The sequence below is a fragment of the Diplodia corticola genome (genome assembly GCF_001883845.1).
Source record: "Diplodia corticola strain CBS 112549 chromosome Unknown scaffold8, whole genome shotgun sequence".
Lineage (NCBI taxonomy): Eukaryota > Fungi > Ascomycota > Dothideomycetes > Botryosphaeriales > Botryosphaeriaceae > Diplodia > Diplodia corticola.
Genome location: NW_017971487.1, coordinates 481,845 through 504,445, shown reverse-complemented (window position 1 = coordinate 504,445; position 22,601 = coordinate 481,845). Strand labels below are relative to the sequence as shown.

The 22,601-nt window shown below is 61.1% G+C and overlaps 5 protein-coding genes across 5 annotated transcripts; 2 read left to right on the top strand and 3 right to left on the bottom strand.

The window, feature by feature from the left end:
* Nucleotides 1-519: 519 nt before the first annotated feature.
* On the bottom strand, nt 520-2,437 carry BKCO1_8000166 (wd40 repeat-like protein; the record flags this gene model as incomplete). Its single annotated transcript, XM_020279265.1, has 2 exons — nt 520-2,097; nt 2,153-2,437. The coding sequence occupies 2 exons, from the start codon at nt 2,435-2,437 to the stop codon at nt 520-522; spliced, it is 1,863 nt and encodes a 620-aa protein (XP_020133321.1).
* Nucleotides 2,438-2,675: 238 nt separating this feature from the next.
* On the top strand, nt 2,676-3,891 carry BKCO1_8000165 (zinc finger zim17-type; the record flags this gene model as incomplete). Its single annotated transcript, XM_020279264.1, has 2 exons — nt 2,676-3,011; nt 3,073-3,891. 2 exons carry the CDS (start codon nt 2,676-2,678, stop codon nt 3,889-3,891), a joined length of 1,155 nt encoding a protein of 384 aa, XP_020133320.1.
* A 2,963-nt stretch (nt 3,892-6,854) lies between these two features.
* Nucleotides 6,855-9,583, bottom strand: BKCO1_8000164 (apses transcription factor; the record flags this gene model as incomplete). Its single annotated transcript, XM_020279263.1, has 5 exons — nt 6,855-8,202; nt 8,263-8,395; nt 8,446-8,637; nt 8,690-9,317; nt 9,407-9,583. 5 exons carry the CDS (start codon nt 9,581-9,583, stop codon nt 6,855-6,857), a joined length of 2,478 nt encoding a protein of 825 aa, XP_020133319.1.
* A 10,146-nt stretch (nt 9,584-19,729) lies between these two features.
* Nucleotides 19,730-20,594, bottom strand: BKCO1_8000163 (dash subunit spc34; the record flags this gene model as incomplete). The annotated part of the gene is made up of 3 exons (XM_020279262.1): nt 19,730-20,054; nt 20,110-20,475; nt 20,530-20,594. The coding sequence occupies 3 exons, from the start codon at nt 20,592-20,594 to the stop codon at nt 19,730-19,732; spliced, it is 756 nt and encodes a 251-aa protein (XP_020133318.1).
* A 279-nt stretch (nt 20,595-20,873) lies between these two features.
* BKCO1_8000162 (26s proteasome non-atpase regulatory subunit 3) lies at nt 20,874-22,560 on the top strand (the record flags this gene model as incomplete). Its single annotated transcript, XM_020279261.1, has 3 exons — nt 20,874-20,949; nt 21,094-21,371; nt 21,430-22,560. The coding sequence occupies 3 exons, from the start codon at nt 20,874-20,876 to the stop codon at nt 22,558-22,560; spliced, it is 1,485 nt and encodes a 494-aa protein (XP_020133317.1).
* Nucleotides 22,561-22,601: the final 41 nt, after the last annotated feature.

Genomic DNA, 22,601 nt, shown 5'->3' with positions numbered 1-22,601 from the left:
AGCGCCGAACCCTCCTGCAAGCTTTGTCCTGTACTTGAACTAATGCTGCGATATGTTTTGCATGGATACCGACTGTCAAGGGGTCCACGGCCGTGTCAAGAATTTGAATCGGAGCATGCCGGTTGCTTTTGGTGGTCTACTGGTGGTTGAGAATTTTCCATGGGTTCAATTGACTGCTTTTCTCTCTCCATCCCTCGGTTTCACACCAAAATCCCTCCTTGGACTTGATGGACCTGGCTCTATCCTATCCCGTATCAGAAACCTCGAGAACAAGTATACATACATCACCCTTTTTTCCCCCTATCTACTCCTGTTTCGACTCTTCAACCTCACGAATCCCAGGAACTCCTCCGTACCAAACCCCCGACACCTACCCACCAAAAAAAAAAAGAAGAAATTCTGAACGAAGAACAATTACTTTTTCCGACTTGCCCCTTACCATCCATCCTAATTTTCCTTCTTTTCTTCTCCCTCAACCTGCAACCCCCACCCCCCTCTCCTCTCCTCTCCTCTCCTCTCTCAAGCCCGAATCTCCCACAACCTAATCTTGCCCTGCTCGTTGGCCACGGCGAGCATCAGCTCCGCGTCGACGCCCTTGCCATCCTTCTCCTCGACGGCGGCGGCGTCGCCGAAAGCCACGGCGGTGATGCGGCCGAGCGGGGTGGCGCCGGTGGGCCAGTTGCGGTAGACGGTGCAGCTGGGCAGGTGGACGAGGCGCAGGGCGTCCTTTTTCCAGCGCGAGGCCATGGCCAGCAGCTGGCCGTCGGGCGAGAGGCGGAGGTGCGAGATGGGCGTCGTGAGCTGGTCGAGGACCTTGACGGGTTTGGGCGCGGCGGGGACGCCGCCGTTGTTGTTGTTGTTGTTGTTGTTGTTGTTGGCGGGCAGCCAGGCGCGGCGGTCGTAGACGTTGACGATGCCGCTGGAGCTGCCCACGACGACCCAGCGGTCGCCGCCCAGCCAGTCGTCGCGGCCGCTGCGGCCGCCCAGCGCGATGACCGAGGTGCCGACGGCGCCCTCGTCGACCCAGCGCGCGCGCAGCCGCTGCGCCACCGCGTCCCACTCGCTGATTTCGCCGTTCTTGCCGGCAATGGTGAGGCCGTTGCCGTCGGCCCACCACGCGAAGTCGGCGATGCCGCCGAGCGACTCGATGCGCGCCTGGCTCTGCCACTGCAGCGTGCGGGCGTCCAGGATGTTGATGTAGCCGCCGCCCTTGCGCGCGGAGCCGAGCAGCGCCATGTACTTGCCGTTGGGGGACAGGGCGAACCGCTCCATGGTGCGCTGCTCCTGCTGGTGGCCGTACACGCGGGTGACCTTTTCGATGGTGCCGGTTGTGAGGTTCCAGACGTGGAAGTAGCGACGACGTGCGCTAAGGAAAATGCGCGAGTCGTCGGGCGAAGGGTGGAAGGCGGTGGTGGTAAGAGGAGTGCGCTTGATGTGTAGGGATGTGAGAAGAGGGTTGGGGTTCGGTGGAATGGGCTGGACATGGTGGAGGTAGAGCGTCGAGCTGGGACCAGATGAAAGAAGGATCGGGAGGGTTGGATGGAAAGACAGCGAGGTGATTGCGGAGGGTTGCATGCCGCTAATGTCTTTTGTCCGCTGGATGTCGAGCACCTCGGGGCGAAGCTTCCGTCTCTTGGCCGGGCCAGTCGTGGCTCTACGTGTAAGGCTGTCGGCGTCCTTGAGCAGCTTTGCGAGCGGCTGCGCGGAGAGATCGACCTCGTCGATGTCCATGTCCTCGTTGGACGATTCATCCTCGTCGGCAGACGAACGGTCGTGCTCGGAAATCTTTCTCCTCTTCGAAGGCCTCCTCGCTGCTGGCACGGCCCAGTCCGGGGTGGGGTACAGCCTCTCGAACTGCCTTCGCAGTCTCCGCGCATACTCCTTGCCGTTGATAAGATCCTCATCCTCCGTCTTGCGCAGTTTTCTTAACCTTGGCACCGAGGCCAGCGAGACCACCATGCGCTCGTCGTCACTGTCTTCCCATGCGGGCGCATCTCTGCCGGCGTCGGCGAAATCGTCGTCGGAATCGTCGGCGCCCGGGGCGGGGACAAGGGCTTTGCCGGTATTCGCATTGGGCCCTGAGTCGGTGAAGAAAAGCTGCGGCTAGTCAGCATGGAGCGCAATCGGGAGTGCGGTCTGGCGGCCGTCGTACATCGGCATCGGCGACATTGTCCAGGTCGCTGTCCTCCTCTTCCTGCTCCCCGTCGGCTACGACCAGCTCGCCTCGGCGGCCGAAGTTCTGGATGCCCTCCCTGAAGCCAGCGCGGTCGCCGAAGACGAGTCGCTCGAGTTCCTCCTCCGTCGCGTCCTTCTGCATGTCGGCGGCGTCGGAGGCGGAGGCGGAGGCGTCGCTGTCCGAGTCGTAGCGGGCGAAGTCGGGCGGCAGCTGGAAGGGCGCATGCCCGTCGGGGCGGTCCAGCACGGTCACGGGCGCCATGGGGGAAGCGGGGCGGGATTGGAGGTGGTGTCGCAAAAAAGATGCAGAGCAGCGGCGTCCAAAAAACGCAGCTGGGTCGGCGTTTCGAAAGACCGACGCCAAGACGGCAGCCCGACGCGCGGACTGACGATGATGTACCCAGTAATAAGCTTCCCCGGATCCCGCCAGACGACGGCGGTCTCCCCCTCCTGAGCCTCCTGCGCCATGTAGCGGTTGGACCCGCGCCTGCAGCTGCACCATGATAAACGTCGAGATCCGCCTGCGCCGCGCCATCCGCCTCAACGACCTGGTGCTCGTGCGCCGCATCGTGCGCTCCAACCCGCACGTCCTGCGCAACCCAGACTTCGAGGACAAGAGCAACACCTCGCTGCACCTGGCCGCCCGCGACGGCTTCACCGACATTGCTGCCTTCCTCATCGACGCCGGCCACGAGAACGATGGCATCTCGCGCAACACGGACCACGACACGCCGCTGATGCTCGCCGCCTCCTGCGGGCAGGTCGAGGTGGGCATCCTGCTGGCCGCGCGCTTCCCGCAGTGCGTGCCCTACATCAACAACGCCGGCATGGATGTTGTAAGCCGACGCCGCCTGCCGTCCGCGACGCCGGTTCCATGTTAACCCTCTGCTTCCACAGCTCATGCACGCCTCCAAGAACGGCTCTTCCGCCCTTCTGCCGCACCTGCTCTCTGCGCCCTATCCGTGCTCTCCTCTCGCCCACGACAACAACGGCAACACCGCCCTCCACCACGCCTCCGCCGCCGGCGAGCTGAAGTGCTTGCGCCTATTGCTGCAGGCCGGCGCCAGCCCGCACGCACTCAATGCCTACGCCTGGAACCCTCTGGCATACTCGCGCACCCAGGCCGCAAAGCTGTACTTCGACGACCTGGTCACCGAGCAGGAGCGCGCACGCTCCGGCGATCACCAGCAGCCACAGCGAGGCAAAGACGCCCAACAGCAGGCCCAGCAGCAGGCCCAGCAGGCCGCTCGCCGCGAAGCCCTGCGCTCCAACAAGACTGTCCCCGGCGGCATCAGGCTCGTCCAGCAAGACACGGACCTACCGCCGCCGCCCGCAACTCCCGGCGACCCCAATGCCAGCTTCCCGCGCAGCTCTCTGGACAGGGGACCTGGTATGCCACGATCATCTTTAGATAGAGGTCCCGGTGCGGTCCCGCTGCCACGCACGTCTTTGGATAGAGGGCCCGGCGCTGCCATGCCGCCCCTGCGAACGTCGTTTGATAGAGGTCCCGGTGACGCGCCGCGCAGCTCTCTGGACAGGAGCTTTGCCGGGATGCCATTGCCGCCGCCGCTCAGAACGGGCGATTGGAGTCCCGTCGAGAGGAGGAGGCCGATGACGCCGAAGGGGTCGGCGGGTGGTGGCACGCCCACCATGGGACAGAGCGAATGGAGCGCTGCCAGATACCATTCAAGAGCGAGAGCGCAGAGCGGAGACTAGACTAGAAGGCGGGAATGACAGGATATCATCACTCATGCCTGAGCGGGAGGCTGACACCCGCGTCTGCTGGAGCGTTTTGGCGGGGCTGGAGCTGGGGTGTCTTTTCCTTCACGGTTTTCCTTGGTTCTTTTTCCCTATTGGCCGCTGTGAAGAAGGCGCAATGTTACGAGCACGGAAAGGATCAATCGGGCGGGCAAAAGACGGTTCTCGCCGCAAGGCGATAGAGACTTGCCAGAGGCGTTTCCCCAACACTCGGCGGCATAGAAATTCCATACATATCCTTGCAGACGACGCAAGAAATAGCTCGCGCCATAAAAGCAACGTCCCGAGGTCATCCAACGGCCCCATAGCAACGACGGTTCCCCAAAATCCTTCAGGAAGCATGCAGCCGCCGTTGGCCGCCGCCCTACTAGCTGACCAGGCTTATCCACTCCAGGCAGCCGGTGGGGATGGTTCACATGTCAATCCATCACGACGCGTTCTCTCGCCCGGCTCAGGTAGCGCGAGCCGTACGATCGCTAGGCACTGTAGGCCAAGGATGACTACTGACTGGCATAACGTACGTCACGCACCACCAACGTCCTACCAGCCATCCGATGACGCGGGAACCAACCAACAAAAAAAAAGAACCACTAACCCCTCTCCCGCGCCATCCCAATCAGCTCTGGCCCAACCCAGGGAACCGATGCGAGCCAGCACAAAAAAGCACATGGCAAAAAGAGACAGTTGACGCCCGCCCCTGCAACCCGACGCTCGGGAAACAAACACGTGGAGCCGCACCTGTCAAGACCTCACCTCCTCTTTGCGTGTCGATCCGCAATGATGTGTGTGCTTGTACGGTTTCAGGTGCTCCCGACCACGCACCCATGCATGCAACGGCCGGGCAGGCAGCGGGAGGAAGGCGAAAAGATGACGAAACACCGTTTGGTGCGGGAATGCCGCGTGTGCATGCGCAGAACGTCCCCCCCGCTCTCGCTCTCCATTCGCCCGCCGCAAGACACCGGGCCCGGCCGTTCAAAAGCATACACTAAGCATGTACTTGTGAGGTAATTTGGTGGCGTTCCCGCCTTTTTTTTTTTTTCGCTTCACCACCACCACCATCACCACCATCGTCGGCCGAGCCGAGCTGAGCTGGGCATTGGCGTCCGCCGGCTTTTTTTTTTTGTTGAGTGAGTCAGCAGTAGCAGCAGCGGCGGCGGCGGCGGCGCCCCGTGGACCAACGGTGGTCAGCCTTGAAGAAATCTCAAATAGAAACCAGACCAAAAAAAAAAAAAAACGAAGAAGGAAGATCTCACTACTGCAAAAAGAAACGCACGCCGGTGCGGCGCGGTGCAGACTGCAGCGGAGCTAGCAGTTGTACACAAACCAGCCCCCCCACGCCACCGCCGCCGCCTGGCTCACCGGCGCGTGCCGCTTGCGGGAATGCAATGCAACCTGCAACACACTTGCCGGCATCCCGCTCATGCCCGTCTCGTCACAGGTCCACTGCTGCCTTCCCATTAGCCGGGGAAGAGTATGTATGTATGTACATACATGCACGAGACGCTGCGTGTGTGCGTGAGATGATTCAAGTTGCTTGCTATCGTCTACATGGCCGCAGCTGCATGTCGCGACTACAGCAGGGAAAGGAAGGCTTAAACAGACCACGCGCCCTTCTGCATGTTGGTTTCTGCGAACAACAAGCTTTTTTGGGATTTCCTCATTATCATAAGCTCAGTGAAACCGTGAGAGAGTAACCAAAAAGCAACCAAGGAAATAGATGTCAAAGTCCCCCAAACCGAATAGATCAGCCCATGAACCCCAGAAAAAATCGCCTCCGAAAGAAGATTGCCCTGTCCGCGGCAATGTCGAGAAAAAACAGATGGAAAGTGGAGCAGAGAAGGTAAGTAGTAAGTCCGAACGCTTCCACCGAACCCCCCCATACTGCCGCCCCTTTTGGCCTGGTAGTCAAGGCTTCCAATCCCACCCGAGAAAAACAGCACTGAACATCAAAGAGAAGGAAAACCAGACGCGCAAATGGTTGCTTTTGGTCGTCATATGGCTGTCCATGTCCCGTTCCGTCCATCATCGACAAAAAGATATGACTTGGAAACCAATAATAAGCAAGGAAGTGGTCGCTCGCTCTTTTCTTGTTCCCATGATGCGTTCTTTTATTCGTCGGCTTCGTCATCTGCTCGCTCAAAATTTCGCAAAAGCACACACCAAAACCATGCCCCCCCAAGGCAGCCTCCACCGCATGCATGACGCTGAGCGGCTGATAGAGAAGACCGAGATCCAGGTAAAGACAGGTGCCCTCCTCAACTTCAACACCGGAAGTTAAGAATGTTGCCGTCCATCCTGCGATGGCTGTCTTGCTCTATCCGGAAACCCCAGCCGCAGACGCCGAAAGTGAAATCTTGTTCGTCGTATTACCCGCACTCTGCGCCGCCGTGCAACAACGTGGGCTTCCTGTAGACAGCGGCTGAAAACGTCTTTGTTATTCCGCAACGAAAAGTGCAATGCCATGGTGTGGTGAAATGAAGAGTACAAAAGCTCGCCGGCCTGAAATCAGACTCCGTAGTTAATCCAAGCCGATGAACGACAGCCAAGGTTCATGAGGCTGCCGAGAACTGAAGAAGTAGGAGAGTCGTTACTGTCGTCAATGCCGGAGGGATTCAGTCGAAAAAAAAAAAAAGGAACAAAAGGAGAAGTCAATGGATAAGTTTGCAGACCGTGATCATGAGATGCTCGCAAACCACGTGAGACCCGGGATGGAGGTTCGGGCCGGTCGGGAGTAGTTCCCAACGACACAGTGCGGGGAGCCGGATATGCAGCATTATTTCCGGACGCCGCCACCCGAAACCGTTGGGTCACCACTGATTAGTGTTCATCCTCAGAGCGCCTGGTCGTAGAGCCGTCTATTGGATCTAGTGACGAAAGCTGCCATGGCAGAAACATACTCGGCTAATGACAACGAGGTTGGATTACCGCCGTCCATGTTGAGCAAGCGTGGTCTTGGCGCGTTGAAGACCGCCAGGAACGGGTCCTCCAACCGCACCACCCATGGTCGACTCGGTCAAGGTTTTCCTTCGCTTCAGACTCTCCATGTCGTTGCCGTTTGCATCACGGCTCGCCGGACGACCATAGTCCGTCTCATCATCATCGAGCTCGCGGACGCGCTTACCCGGGAGACCGTTGGCGGGGCTGAATTGACTTGGATAGCCTGTCTGCATGGCATTGGGCGCCGGATAACCATCTGGCCCGTTGCCATTGGCGGTGCTTCGGGTGTCACTGATGACACTGTACAGGTTGCTTGACGGCAGTTTTGTTTGCCCAGGAGTGGCATATCCGCTGGTCCACTGGGTGGGGCCAGTGTTAGTGGTGCGCGGCGTGGCTCTACCCGAACCGTTCTGGTGGGGAGAGCCTGTCATGTCCTGGGAGACGTGATCTCCGCGAATGGCGCCAGGAGCCGTCGAGCCCGGATAGCCATATGGTGCACGGTTGCCGTACGGAGCACTTGTGTGAGTGTACTCGTTATCGTGATCCGGATCAGCTTCGTCATCACCAGCCACTTGGTCCGGCGCCTGACTCAGAAGACCCTCCGTTGGCTTCACGTCTGCTTGTTGTACCGGATCGCCAGCTGCACGTACGGGAGGCGCCATCTCGCTCTTGGGGTAAGGGTTCGACTGGACCGGCTGAGGGTAGCGAGAAATGTTCTGCGCAGCGTATTGGCTTTGCTGGTTCGGAGGGGCACTGTACATCGGTCGAGAACCGTCGTAGCCTTGTGTTGTCTGATACTGCTGCATGGTCTGCATCGTTCCAGGGGGAGTGCTAGCGGGAGTGGTCGGGACCGAACGTGTGTTGCTCAGTCCAGTGTCTATCGACAAGGGTTGGTTCCCTTGCATGTTCGACACACCGGGGTTACCCCACTCGTAGGAGTTGCTGGAGTTGCCCATGCCGATGATGCTCGATGCGCTCGTGGGGGGTGTCGGGAACGTGTGAGCCCTATCAATCGATGGGCGGCCTGATGAAGGGTGGGGAGCAATGGAGTGCGGCGACTGCTGGATCTGAGTCGGAATCGACGGATTGCTCAGAGAGTGATGATGATGCAGCGGCGGAGCTTGTGAAGCTGTCGTCGGAGCGCCGATGTAACGTTGTTGGCCTTCAGGCCGACGACGATCGAGCGCGGCCATCGCATTTCCAGTTCCCACAGAACCTCTTTGGTTAGTAGGATGATAGAGAAGAGCGCCGATGTCATGCACGAAGAGAGGATAAAGCTGCTCGGTTATTTTCTCCTTGTTGGCGAAGTCCAAAGCACGCTCGAAAGGGATCCTGCTTTGTATCAGCCACCTAATCTCTTCGAGCAGCCTCGTGTGTTTTTTTGGAACTTACCAAACACCTTTCAGGTGCATGGGCCCGATCTTCACCACGTGCCTCGTCTTCTCGCTCTTCAGAATGCCATCACGCCGACCTCTCGTCATCCCAGCGACGTTCAGAAGCTTCGTTCCGTTGATGAAATGGTTGTCTGGACTGTGGTCAGGTTCGGGGTAATTTAATGTTTCCATCGTTCCATACCTTCTCGGCGCGCCACGCAAACGCCCTTAGCCTCGACCTGGAAACACAAGCTACCCTCATCTTCCCAGAGTGTTGCAGTCACTCGCGGCTTCATGCCAGGTGGTGCGACTTGGCCCGTTGTGTCGAATTGGTGGGTAGGCGGGTATCCTTGTTGGCCGGGTACGGATGAACCAGGACCACCGGCGGACATTGCTGCGTCTTGTCAGTGCTGAACCCACAGGATGGTCGAAAAGGCCATTCTCACCTGGAAGCGGTAACGACGCCGGGACAAGTGAGTTGTTCATCGTCGCTGTGGAGGGTGTTGGAGGCATGCCGTTGGCATATGAGCTTTGGTACGAGTAGCCTTGCACCATCGGGTTGGTCGGACCAGGCTGCAAGTATGGAGGCTGCTGGTACGATGCGTAATGGCCGATTGTAGACGGAGGGCCAGACGACGTCGCATGCCCAGGGTTGGGCATGTGATGTTGCTGGACATCAGCGTAGGACTGCATTTGGTTCATGTTGGTGTATGAATCGGCGGCGTAACCGTAGCCGGATGATGGATGCTGCTGGGCGTAGGGCGACTCCTGCGATTGCCCATTCAACGAGTGAGGATCGCGCCCAAGCGTCTGGGGAGTCTGCTCGGGTGAGGGAGTCTTGAAGCCTGAGTGATTTCCGTTCACCGATGACGAGTAAGACGTATGGGAGCTCGCGCTGCTGTTGATGGCAGAGACAGAACTGATGGATCCACCCCGAGGCGAGGAAGAATTCGACGACGGATTGGCACCCGACTGGATCTGGGGCAAAGCCGGTAGCCGCTCACTCGATACAGTCGGTCGTGGTGCGTATTGAGTGTTGTACCACGGTGCGTCGACGGGGCCTCGGGAGTGGACCTGCGAGATCGACGGCAGCTCCAGCTTTTCGGTATTGTCGGGGTCTGGTTTGGAAGTGACAGGACGGGAAGGTCAAACCTGGTTGGAACTTGAGTCAGTAACGTCGGTAAATGAGCAACGAGGGCCTCGCGACAAGCAGATGCAGGATCTGGGCTTGCACGGAACCAGATGTGGGGCAAACGCCGCCGAGCTCGCCAGGCGCCTCGTCGTGCCGTAATGAGCCAAGGTGACAAAACGGTGGTTTGCAGTCGGGCGAAAGGCCGCATGATGGCTTGATTGGGGGAGAATGGGAATCGAGGCAAGTGGCTCAGCGCCGGCGCGCCGGCGCGCGCACGTTTTGGGGGAGGGGGGAGGCAAACACTGACCTTCAGGTGCAGAAGCTCACGGCGCGACTGGAGTCGACAGCTTCGCAAGGTCGGTCGCTTAGGCTCGTCCGAGGCGGTTTGGTGGTTGCTCCCGCGGTGGCACAGTTTGCTGGTAGCACGGTAGCGTACCCGAGGAATTTGGAGGACCAAGTCAGGAATGCGGCGCTTGGAGCGAGGCTTGGAGGAAGCAGAGCAGACGACAAGAACGCTTGCAGGGCAGAAGGGACAAGGCCGTCGTGACGTCGTGCCGGTCGTAAGGGAGGCTCAATCGGTCGGTCGTGTCAAGGCATGCAACGAGAGGCTGACTGAGTCGGCGGGAGTGGAGCTTCTGGGCGGCGCAGCAGGCGGGCGGTTTTTTGTTGTCCGAGAGTGGGTCGGATGGAAAACCAACGAACGGGCGTGAAGCTGGGGGCGGGGCGCGTTCGACGGGCAAAGAATAGCAGGCTGGCAAATAGCCGGACAGAGCTCTCGGTCTAGCAGGTCGTGGGCAGTCGTAAAGTCGTCGCAGGTCGTTGGCGGTGGCCGTGCAGGATCTGCTCTGATTGCGGCTGGTCAGCTTGGGGCGCGGGCTGGGGGGGACGGGCGGCGCTGGACGCACCCTCGATGCTGGCGCAGGTAGTGCACAGAGAGCGTGGCCTGGCGCCGGGCAGTGGGGGAGGGCGGAGGTTTAGAAAGCGGAGGAGGTTGGGATGTGAGATGTGCTAGCGCGGGTCGGGTTGGCGCGAGCGAACCAACGCTGGCACCTGCCCAGGGCAGAGATAGGCGAGCGTCTGGGAGGGCAGCGCGGCAGAAGGCTGAGAGGCACGTACGCAGGTAGGTACTCGGTCACTCGCTCGCACGCGCGCGCTCTGGGGCGGGCTCTGGGGCGGGCAATGGGCGGTGGTTGAGTGAATTGGCGGGCGTTCGTTTTGAGGAGCTTCTGGTGGCGCTGCACCTGGGCGTTCTGTGCAGGCGGGCCACGACGCAGGCGAGCAGCAGCTGCTTGACCGACAGCGAAGCACGAGCCGCGGGGCGGTGCGTGGGCGCGGGTCAAAGAGAGCGCAGGTCTCAAGATGCGTGTGCGGGACGGCGCGAGCGCTCGCAAGGGCAGTGCATGGGCAGAGCCAGCGCAGCGTCGACGTCGAGCGGGCGTGGGCTGGGCAGGAGCTGCGGGTGGAGATCTCGCACGCCGCACGCTCAATCTAAATTCACTTCGGGGCTGGTGGAGTTGGCGGGCAGGATGTGTGTGGCGGCCGAGCGCGAACCAGGTCCCGTGAGAGGGCCGTTTCCCCCATGCTTGCTTGCTTCTGGGCTGCAGCGCGATGCGGCAGACAAGGGCCCGCAAATGCACGCAAGCGAGTGGGCGAGACAGGGCCGGTTCTGCCTTCGCTCGTGATTCCTAGGCCACCACCGCCTATCGCCAGCGCCGCCCGTCAATCATCTGCCAGTGCGCACTCTCGCCCAGCCGGCCCGCCCGCGCACCAGCCGCGCACCAGCCGCGCGCAGCCCCGAACGGCGGGGGGGGATCTGATAGCTGCGCGCGCCTCGACACCACCGCGTGCCGGCCACCAGCGCCGCCCGGAGATAGTGCGCGCCGCCGGCTTCCCTTATTAAGCTGAGACGCGCGCCGGCAGCGCAACGCGGTGGGGCTGCGCTTCCGAGCATGCCTGGCCGTCGGAAGGGCAGCCCTGTCCGAGACGGCGTTCCCTGCCGCGCTCTTCACGGTGGCGTCGAGTGGTCAGAGCAGCCGGGAGACGGGCGCCATGATGTGCGACTATCGCTCTGCAGGTCAAGCGCCGCGATGACTAACCCGCGCAACGGGTGATTTGCAGTGCGCCGGTGGGGTCGCCTCAAGCGCTCAACGCTCACCGATCGAGCAGCGAGGCAGGGATCATGGCGGCGCGCGCGCGCGGGGCGAGCGGGCGGCACGCTGTGCAGGGCAGGTCCATCGAGGCGCCGCGCGGGTTGGCCGATCGGCGGCGTGGCTCGCCCGCAGCCAACGGAAAAACCGCGTCCCTCTGCGGCGCTGCTGCTGACTGAAGGGGGTGGTGCAACGTGCTCGCCGGAGGATGGGCAGAGCAGCACGCCGGGTGCGACCGCGCAGGCATGGCGCGCCCCGGGCGAATCGCAGCGCGACACCCAGATGGGGGCCGCCGCCCTGGGAGCCTGCCAGAGTGCCAGCGCTGGCCCGCTCGCGCCTCAGGCCTCCCCAGCGCCAGCGGCCAGCCAGCCAGCGCCCGCATCGCTGCCGATTGTACCACGGGCGTGGTGTTGGCGCGCCCGCGCTGATTCGCCGCCGTGTTGCGGTGTGCGTCGTGTGCGCTGGCGCTCCCCAGGCTGTTGTGCGGGCAGGGACAAGGCACGCAGGCAGGCCCTCAAGCCACCCACCACCCACCTCGACAGCAGCACCGGTACCGCCTCTTCACGGCCATGATGATGCTCCGCAGAGATCACGATTGCGTCCCGGTACCGTGGGCGCCCGCGACACATCGCCCGCCGTGTGTGAGACGTGGATACGAAGCGCGACCTCGAGGCGCGGTGGCGGCTACGCTTCTCCGCGAGAGCGTTGAGCTCGACTCATGAGCGCTGGATGCCGTCAGCCGCGCATTCCTTCAAGCTTTTGGACCACGCTGGTGAGCTTGCTGGAGGCGGCGAATGAGGATGCCTGCCGGCCGCGGGCCAGCCAGACGCCAGCCACCCGCCATTGGCGCCCCTCCCCTCCCCCCCCCCAGCACGCACGCTCGCCGTGACACGCCTCGACCTCGACAGCCTCCATGACGCCAGCCCGCCAGCGGCACGCAATCAGGCGCGTCGTACGGGTGAGGGTCTTAGACAGCAGAGCTGCGTGTAAGGGTGGCGCCCAGCGGTCCCGTATCGTACTCATGCCGATCCACGGTCTCCCACCAGCGCCCGCGACAGCCAACGGATTTGTCCCAGATGCAAGGGCAGGTCGCACTGCGTTCGCGTGGTTCAGGAATGGGCTCACGTTTAATACTGCGCCCACTTGACGAAGCACGCCCCTGCCACCCGGCGCAGAGCCATCGATGGTTGCCGCTGCGTCCGCCTCCGCTCCGGCTTCCTCCACGCGCGTCGTGGGCGCGACACGCTCTTCGAGTGCCGGTACACCAGGGCCCACGCGGAACCCTCACGTTTTGTCGGACACGAGGCCGTGACGTTCCCGAGACCAGCTCTGCCAGCGCTGCGTGCCAGACTACCAGTGCTGACCGTCGTCCTCCCTGCACCTCACCATCTCGCAACCGGCCGCCCGGGTCGGTTGGTTTATTATTCAGAGGCGTGGGTGCGGCTTAACAGGCTGCGCGCCTCTTGCCAGGCCACGCTCATTGCCAAGAACGCCAACGAGATGCTCCGCCCGCCCTGCCGCCCTCCACCGTCGACGCTCCTCCGACCCTGCACCGCGGCCCGCGAGCGCCTTATTCTCCGAGCGCGGCTTGGGCGGCGGGCGGCGGGCGGCGGGCGTGCTCTGCGCTGCGCTGCGCTGCGCTGCTCTGCGCCTGGTGCACGTCAAGCATTCGGCAGCCAGGCCGCCAGGCAGCCAAGCAGCCTCGCGGGGCGCCTCTGGTGGACGGGCAGACGGGGTCGGGACGGCAGCGCGAGAGTTGATCCAAGGCCAGGCCATGGTTCCTGCAGCTGCGGGCGCACGGGCGATCCCATTGGCCGAGTCTCAGCTGCACCCGCCCGTCCTGCATATGCGTGTGATTAGCTGCACGGCCCCTTGTCACAGCCTCTGCCCCGCCAGCGTCGCCCATGGCGGCCAGCACCCAGCACTTGCGGTTCCTCAAACGGGCAGTCAACGGCGCGGCGTTGGATCGCGCCGGGCGGATGTCGCAAGGATGCGGCGGACAGTGCTGCTGGCGGAAGCCGGGACGCTTCTTCCCCAGGTCAATCACGGGCGCGCAGCCAGCAGCCAGCATCAGCCAGCAGCCAGTGCCCCGACAGCCAGACGAGACGCTCTTCCAATCAGTGCGGGCCACGTCAAGGCCAGGCCAGAGCCCGTTATCGGCTGCTGGGCATAGCAAGCCACAACGGGGAATGGTAGGGGGACACCGGCCACTCCTTGCAGGCCAGGTCAAGCCGAAACAGGGCGCCAGGCTGGCCGGCCGGGCGCGGATTGGCCGTGCGGGCCCGGCACGGCGGTTCGCCCTCCCAGACGGGCAAAGGTGAGGAGGTGTTGGCGCCAGGCTCGGGCTGCTTGTCATCTCACCTCGCGCTCCAGGTCTCGGGCTCGGTGCAACCCATCTGTTTCTCAAGCAATTTTCTAGCGCTGCCAGCCGACCTCCTTCTTCACTTGTCGCCCCCCCGTCTCTTCAAGCATCCTGGAGCGCGGCCACACGGCCACACGGCCATGGGCAAGCCGTCCCTTCCGCGGACAAGGGCCTCGCGCCCTCTCACCGCCATTTTGAACCCCACCGCCGCCGTGCACGCTGACCGGGATTCGTCATCGCCCGTTCCCTGCTTCGATCCACACAGCCTGCCTACCCCGCCAATGGCTGCCGGCCTCATCGCGGCATCTGGCCGTCTGGCCTTGAGCAACCGCGCGCGCAGCGTACAAGGCCCTGTGGGCTGTGGGCTGTGGGCTGTGGGCTGTGGCCCTTCCGGCCGTCGCTGGATCGGGATGCGCGCTCTCTGGACTCCTGGAGTCTGGCAAGCGCCCGGTGCCCGCTGCAGCCATGACCCACGCACGGCCGTGTCATGGCCGCCGGCCAGAGCAGCAGACGGCAGGCAGGCGGGCAGGCGGGCAGACAGGCCTAGCCACCGACCCAGCTAGGAGCTCGGCTGGAGCCGCCGCGCCCTTTGCCTCCGCAGATGGGTCGCGGGCGGCGGAGCGCGCGGCACGACATACCTACATGCATATGTACATACAGCCAGGCCACAGGCTCCCGCGCCCATACGCCTGTGCTGCGTGCTGCGTGCTGCGTGCTGCGCGCACATCGCCCAGATAGCCGCCGCGGAGCGAATGTACGCTTGACGTCGTCCAGAGGACAGATTGCATCTGAAGATCGTGGGAACAGCCGCCTTCTGTGGAGCACGCTGCGACGCCGTCCACAAGTCATGACATCCCGCCGCGCCGGAACCGCTAGAAGAACCGCCTTGAAGTATTGCCGGCGCCAGCGAATTCAATTTTTCGCCCTCCCACGCCCCGGCCCAATCACGAGCATTTGAGCCGGATGCTGTGTCCGCACTAGTAGGCTCGTGGGATGCCCGGCTCGGCCAAAGTTGTTGAGCAGGGACGCCAGCCTTCTCACGACTCGCCACGGCACGCTCCCCGACACCACCATCGCTTGAGACGGGGGCATCATTCGGACCATGATCGCCTCCAGAGAGCTTCTCGGTCTGCCACCCCAGCTTGGGCATGCACACCGGCGGCCGAAAGCAAAAAAAGAAAAAAAACCATGGTCCGACCTTTTGTCGTCCGCGTCGCGCTCTCTGCCAAACCAGGACCGCCGGCATGTCCCTGCATTGATCGCCCGTTCATCCCGCCACCCCATCCGCGCCGCGCTGGGGCCTTTTGTGGCTGGCGAGCATCCGGAAGGCGAGCGGGAGACTCGTCAATGCAGATCACGGTTGCGAAAAATGGACAGAGGGAGTAGTCCCTAGTGCATGCCGTCATGGCAGCTGAGCCCGCGGCGGGCCCTATTTTCCGCTGCAGCAGGCTAACGAGCCATCTATTGCGTTTGTGCTGCCGTCCTTGTGCCCGGCCGGTTGTCGTCAGGCCTGGTCGCGGCCAGCGCGAGTTTCCAGTACTTTCCCATCCCCCCAACTCACCCACCCTCCCCCCCTTGGACAGTCATTTGCGAGCCTGCGTGCTTTGGAGGCGGCACATGCCACCCCCAGTGAGGGCCCGCACAGCTGGTCACAGCATCGTCCCAGCGTCCGGCAAGCTGCGTCTTTGGCGGCGTGGCGACAGCACGTGTGGCCGGACAGGCAAAGCTCCCTGCTTTTTGTGGAGCTTTAGCTCGCCGGCGTCTTAATCCCGCTCCGGGCTAGCAGCTATCAATCGTCATTGTTGGATTCATCGATTGGGGCTGAAAAAAATAGGCCCGTCTAGAAACACAGAGTCGGGGCGATTCTCTGCTGCTCACTCCCTCGCATTTTCGCTCAACGGGCCGCGGCAGGCGCATGTTGGAGCAAGGCCAAGGCGCCGTAAGTGGCTGTGGATGGCGTCCGCCGAAAGCTGCGTCTCCCCGGCCTGCGTTCTGATGCACTGACCAAAGCACCTCCCGAGCACGATTTAGGTACAATGCAGCCCCGATAGCCTACCCGCTCCGCCTGCTAGCTGCCAGCAGCAACAGGAGGCTTGTGCGCCCATGCGGCGTCCCATGCCCCGTACAGCATGTAGCAAAAGGGCCGGCCTTCCTTTCATGCACGCCGCCGGCCGGCTCGCGCACGGGAGGTATTGCATCCGCAGGTGCGGCATCCGCCATGAGGCCAACCTTAAGTCGACTACACCTTCCCCCCCGGCAGGAGGGACGGACCCTTCAGGCGTCCCATGGTGAGGCGTCCTCAGTTTCGAAAGCCTATATTCTGGAGTCTATCTCAGTCCTCTGCCTGTGGTGGTGTGAGACATGTTTTCTGGACCTGGGGCAAACCAGGATCTGCGGGAGTCGGACCTCGTTCGACCAGAATGGACTTTTGTTTGTCTAGGCCGCCATGACGCCGAACGGCAAAGGCTCCGCGTGGACGTGAGATTCTTTGTCTTGGCCTCGGCAGAGGCTCAGCCGTTAATGCGGCTTAGATGTGGTTGTCTAAGACTACGGCGCGGCGTCCAGCACTCGACGTGAAACACCAGCTGACATGTAATTGCATTCTGCACAGGTCGAGCTTTCTGCGAACGACTCAGCCTTTCCGCCGTGCAGCACGTCGATCCTCGCGTTCTGTGTTCAGTCTCATGCAAGCCGTCACTTGCGGCTTCACTATGCAACTCGTCATCAAGCTGTATAAGCTCGATGGAATTTCCCGTTCTCTTTGTAGGGCGCCTGCTATTCCTTCAGGTCATGTTTCCGCTGCAAGTAGTTTGTACGGCGCCCCATGGCAGTGATCAAGTGATGTTCGCACACTAAACTACTACGGCAAGCCTACCTATCTTACCATAAGAATCTACAGGCAAAGCCCCCGCGATGCCACTCGAAAATACATACGGCCACCTCCGGCGACGGATTCGGATCCATCCACGGCACGACGTGGGTTCCCGGCGCTGCTTTGGCCGACACCCCAAGGCTCCCACTCTTCTATTCTCATCTCAGACCCCCTTGCTTTTCTTCCCGGAGAATGACAACGGTGATGAGGGCGGAAAGGCTGTTGGCTCGAGCGTTGTCCCAAGCTCACCGGGTCCCCCGGTCCATGTCGCGCCAAAGTGTGGGGCCAGAAGTCGTTATTTTTGCTTTTCTCCCGCTGTCCTGCTGGCCCTGGTTCCGCCGGACCTTTGTCTCTGTTGGACGGCCCAGGCAAGGCGTAGCGAAATGAACAGTGTGTTTGTTTTTCCTTGTCCTGTCGACTTTTATTGTGGGGTACGCCCGGTCATTGCCTGCATGCAAAGGCCGGGATACGCGAAGGATGACGAGCCCCCCGGGCGCGAAGCTGACTACTGGCATTGAGAAACGTGTGCGGGACCCGGCAACAACGTTGGTGCTTGGTTGCGGGGCTCACTCCATCCGGCCAGGGTAGGTTGCCAACCCGGGAGCACTGACAACGAGGCGCCAGATTATCGTCTTCTGTTCGATTGAGCCTGCGGGAATGGCCGCTAGAGGATTCCGGCTAAATGCCTCATCATTGATCTCGCTTCGTGCTCGCGTACGCCACGACGATGAAGGCACTGAAGATCTCGTCGGCGTTGGAATTGGACGTTGGAGACCCGGATTCACATGCCCAATGGTTGTTCAACGACTCCCAGCCTATTGAGCCGGAATCCGTCCCGCCTACCCGGCGTAGACGTCAACTTCACATGTGTTTGGAGATGGCTCGAACCGTAGCATCCCAGCCTTGCCCCCCCCCCGCCTTGGTGTACCGTCTGCCCTCCATCGGCGTGCCTCGCACCAGCTTCTACACGGCCCCGTTGGCTCTACGCGCAAGCAGCTGACGTTTCAGCGGCCGTTGCAACAGTGCTCCGGCCCAGGCACCAGCTCACAAGTCCGTCACGGCCATTATTCCCGCAGCGCTCTGCAGTTTCCTCTTTCGATATAGATCTCGAGAGATCTTCCTCCGTGCGCCGGCAGCACACTGACAAGAAGACAACGCACACGCACATCCAGACCTGTTCCAATCGAGAAACCATGACTAGTAGTCAGGTCCGGCCGGCCTCGGCTCCTGTCTCAGCCGGACTGTGTGGGTACGCGGGAGCGTTGGTCAATCCGGTGCTTCGCCCATCGTCGTTCTTTACTCCTTCGGGGCCCCATCCGAGATCCGAATCGAGCAGCCGCTACGATTTTTTCTCTCCCAGACCCCACCAGAGGCGCAATGCAGCCGGGCCGAGCCGCTCTGCTGCTGCAACGACTGACAATGATGAAGACAGTGGCGCACCTTTCATCTCGCTCATGGCCGAATCTCGTATAGTTTCATTGAAAACCCTTGCGTTGGGACGACACGGCGCACGGCCAGTTCTCTGCTGTGCCTCTCCGCCGTGCCGCTCTGCTGTTGGTACTGGCGCCTTTACTCTCTGGCCCTCGCCAGGCGCCTTCTCCCGCCCACTCTGGCCGTGATTGAATCAATGGTGTGATTTTCTAAATAAGGCATCCCTGTACGGACGTAGACTGTCAATACTTCCACCAAGGCATGGGACGCCCTTTCAAGAAATATTCTGCGACCATCTGCGCGCCAAAAGTAAATCAGGGCATGCGACGGGTAACCGATGCACCGTGCATTTCTGGATCCATCAGTCGTTTATCATGTCGTTACAGAGGTTCTCTGAGCAGACCAAGGCGCTGTGGGACCGGGCTGTATTGCTCAATGGAAAGCTTTTGCCACAGTGTCTCAGTGACAGAATCACCTGACTTGCCAAATAACCCGAACTACAGCTTCCAGATGTTCCCGTAGGCACTTCAAAATTTCTGTACTCCGTCGATAAGTTCGCCTGACTCTCAATATATGTCAATGTGAAGCAAGGCAAATGGTGCCTTCTCTTAGCCTCAGACGATGCACCACGTCCTGTCCCACGATATCAGTGAAGTCCCATTATATTCAAGAGGTTTTCTCTTAAGAATATACGTAGAGATTCTGCGGCCTGATCAATAAGTGGACAACTTGTTATAATCATATTTTCAATCCTTCATACATGCTCAAAAAACAAACAACCTAATCAAATAATGTTCGTTACTAGTCTACTATCATTGTACAGTTTGGCATGCATGACTTGGTCTTGAACGGATCGGTTTTCTATATAATCCTTTTACTTACGATTGTAAGCCCCTTACATTGTGTGGTCCCGCACGCTCCGTGTTGTATAAGTGCGTTGATGCTCAAGTAATGTTACACGTGGGTTCCATGGAAAACACGAGTAGCTAGTAGGTGGCTTCAGTCAAGACTGCACCGTATTTGGCAGCTGTATTGCCTAGATGGAAATCTTATATCGCCTTTGAGGACACGACCGGTCGTGAGGTTCTTGTAGGCGACTTTGTCCTACTCACTAATTTTATGGGATTGACGAAGATTAGGCCCCGCTGTCACTGTAAGGAAGAGGCTAGTGTTTCTCCTTAGCGTCTTATAGTCGATATCTGGACTTTATCCCGTCAGTAGCTACGAGCATCAGCCATGCTCTTAATGCGCTCCTACCGAACATAAATTGGGTAATGCTGCATGCGGTATACCTTCATACCGCTGCAGATTGAGACCCCAACTATGAATCAGACTCTTTGCCATGTGATGTACCACAGCACAGTTTGCTCTGGCACGAGTCACTTGTCTTGATTGATCGTATATGAGAAGTGATTAAAAAAACGGAAAGGTCTTATGGAAGATCAAAGATGGCCGTGCATGACACGAAACCTTGTGGTATTTGAAAGCGCGAAAAAAATTGGGTATCATATCATCCTGGACCATATCCTCGGAAAGAAACGTTCATCTGAGAGCTCTTTGCACGCCATATATGTCCTTTCCCATGGAGTTGACGCGATCCTCCAAGCCACGCTTCTTGTTTTCCAGAGCTCTGATCTCCTCCTCTTCTCTCATCAGATCTTCCATGGTCAAAGGCGTTTCCACCGGCTCTGGTTCGGGCTGCATGGCGTCCTCAGCCTCGTCGGCATATTCGTCGCGCGGCTTGTTCATGCGGGCGAGGGTTGCCTGCTGTTCGGCGACGCGCAGCTCGTAGTGTTCGAGCGACGACGTGAGCCGTGCATGCCTCTGCCTGAGCTGCGCGATCTTTTGGTTGACACCCGGGATATGGCTGCGGCAATGTCAGCGATCCATGGCCGGATCAGACGGCCGGCAGAAGTGCTCACTAGACACCGCAGAGCTTCTCCGCACCCTCGAGAAGGGTTTCCACATCAATCTCGCCTCTGTCTCTCCCTCCGCCATACGACCGATAGCCCAAGGTACTCCCAGCACCACCGCCACCACCCTCACGGATACGCTCGACCAAATCGTTGCCTAGGATGGCAGCAACGGCCGTGTTACGGCGCGGGGCATTGAATACGGTAGCGCGGCGGTTGGAGGCGGCGAGCGGGGCGGGTTCCTGGGCGGCAGGAGCCTTAGACGGAGCGGGAACGGAGAAGAGAGCGCGCTCGTGCGACTCGGTGTCACGGATCAGAGCTGTAATGTCGTGCGGGTGCAGCAAAGCATTGGCGAATATCTTTGGCCGGGGGAAGCTGCGGGGTGGATCAGCTGCGGATGCGGAAACAGGCGGGGTGGGCAGCACGTACGGCAGCTCGGCGATTGACGTGGAGCAGAGAGAGATCTGCTCGAGGTGGGCGTCGAGAAGCGTCATGGTGGGCGGCGGGTGGAGTGCGGTGTTGTTGGTTGCAGCGACCATAATATGGCGGTGCACGGACGCGTCGGCGCCTGTGAGGCGTCATGGCCGAGGGTGCCACAGCGCTGACCTCTGAAGCTCCCGAGCTGCCACCACCACCACCAACGCCTTTTGCCATCACCCACCACAACGCCCCTCGTCCCGCCCCCGAGCCCGCCCCCGCCCCCGAGCCGCCCGACCTCCAGAACCGCCGTCGTTCCGCTCCATCGTAGCACCATCGCCTCACGTCCGGTCACCATGGCGGAGAGCATGGAAGGCGTCGTCACTTCCGGCGAGCAGCCCGTCGTTGACAACAACGAGAAGGCCGTCGCAGGTCCGTTGCCTCATCCCCCGGCTTTCCGGTGCTCTTGAGCCATGCCGCGTGCAGACCCAGTCCGCCACAGCAAGCAACTGTTGAGCTACACCGGAAGCTAGATAGCATGCATCAGCTTGCCTCTAGAGGCTAACGCCAGCGCAGACATCGCCAGCAACTTCGCACTCCTTGAGCGTGCCGTTGCGCAGTTCGATTCACGCTTTACCCTGCGCGCCTTGCGCTCGATATCCTCGCTGCGGAAGCGCCTCGACCCCCAAGTCCTGACCGACGCCATCGTCTCGTACTACCCCCCGAGCAATGAAATGGGCAAGAAGCTCGTCCAGGCCATCGGCGGCTCCGCACAATCGAGCAAGCCGTCGGAGGCGAATGCGAAGAAGGAGGTTGTCCCCGAGGTGGACGTCTACCTCGCCGTTCTCGTCCAGGTACTGCCACGACCTCTCTGCTTCTGCATCTGGCAGCCGCTGACCTCTCCGGATCTAGGTGCTCTTCTACGACCAGCAGGAGTTCTCCAAGGGCGCGCAATGGTCGTCGTGGTTGGTCGACCACATTCGCGAGCTGAACCGCCGGACGCTCGATTCCCTGGCTGCCAAGGCTTACTTCTACTTCGCCCTGTTCCACGAGAACTTGGATCCCAAGCCGCCGTCGCGGCAATCCCCCGTCATCAACATCCGCCGTCAGCTCCTCGCCGCTCTCCGCAGCGCTGTCCTGCGGAAGGACGAGGACACGCAGGCCGCCGTCATGGTGCTGCTGCTGCGGAACTACCTCTCGACCGCCGACATCACCCAAGCCGATCTGCTGGTTGCGCAGACCCAATTCCCCCAGACTGCTCCCAACAACCAGGTCGCCCGTTTCCTCTACTACCTCGGCCGCATCCGTGCCATCCAGCTCAACTACACCGAGGCCCATGAGCACTTGACCAGCGCCACCCGCAAGTCGCCCACCAGCGCCGTCGCCGCCGGCTTCTACCAAGCGTCGATGAAGCTGCTTGTCATTGTCGAGCTGCTCATGGGCGACATCCCCGACCGCGCCATCTTCAGCCAGCCCAAGCTCGAGCGCGCCCTGGAGCCGTACTTCCGCCTCGTGCAGGCGGTGCGCGCGGGCGACCTGCAAGGCTTCGTGCGCGTTGTGCACGCCAACGCGGGCGTCTTCCAGCGCGAGGGCACGTACACGCTGATTCTGCGCCTGCGCCAGAACGTCATCCGCACGGGCATCCGCATGCTCTCGCTCAGCTACTCGCGCATCTCGCTGCGCGACATCTGCATCCGCCTCGGCCTCGAGAGCGAGGAGTCGGCCGAGTACATCGTCGCCAAGGCCATCCGCGACGGCGTCATCGAGGCCGCCATCAACCACGAGAAGGGCTTCATGCAGACCAAGCGCCCCGGCGACGTCTACGCCACCCGCGAGCCCGCCGAGGCCTTCCACGACCGCATCTCGGCCTGCCTCACGCTCCACGACGAGTGCGTCAAGGCCATGCGCTACCCCATGAACCAGCACCGCCTCGAGCTGAAGAACGCCCAGGAGGCGCGCGAGCGCGAGAGGGAGCTCGCCAAGGAGATCCAGGACGGCGACATCGACGAGGATGACGCGGCCGGCGATTTCGAGGGGTTGTAGATGGGAAGAAGCTGCGTCGATTGGCCATTTTGTCAGACGGA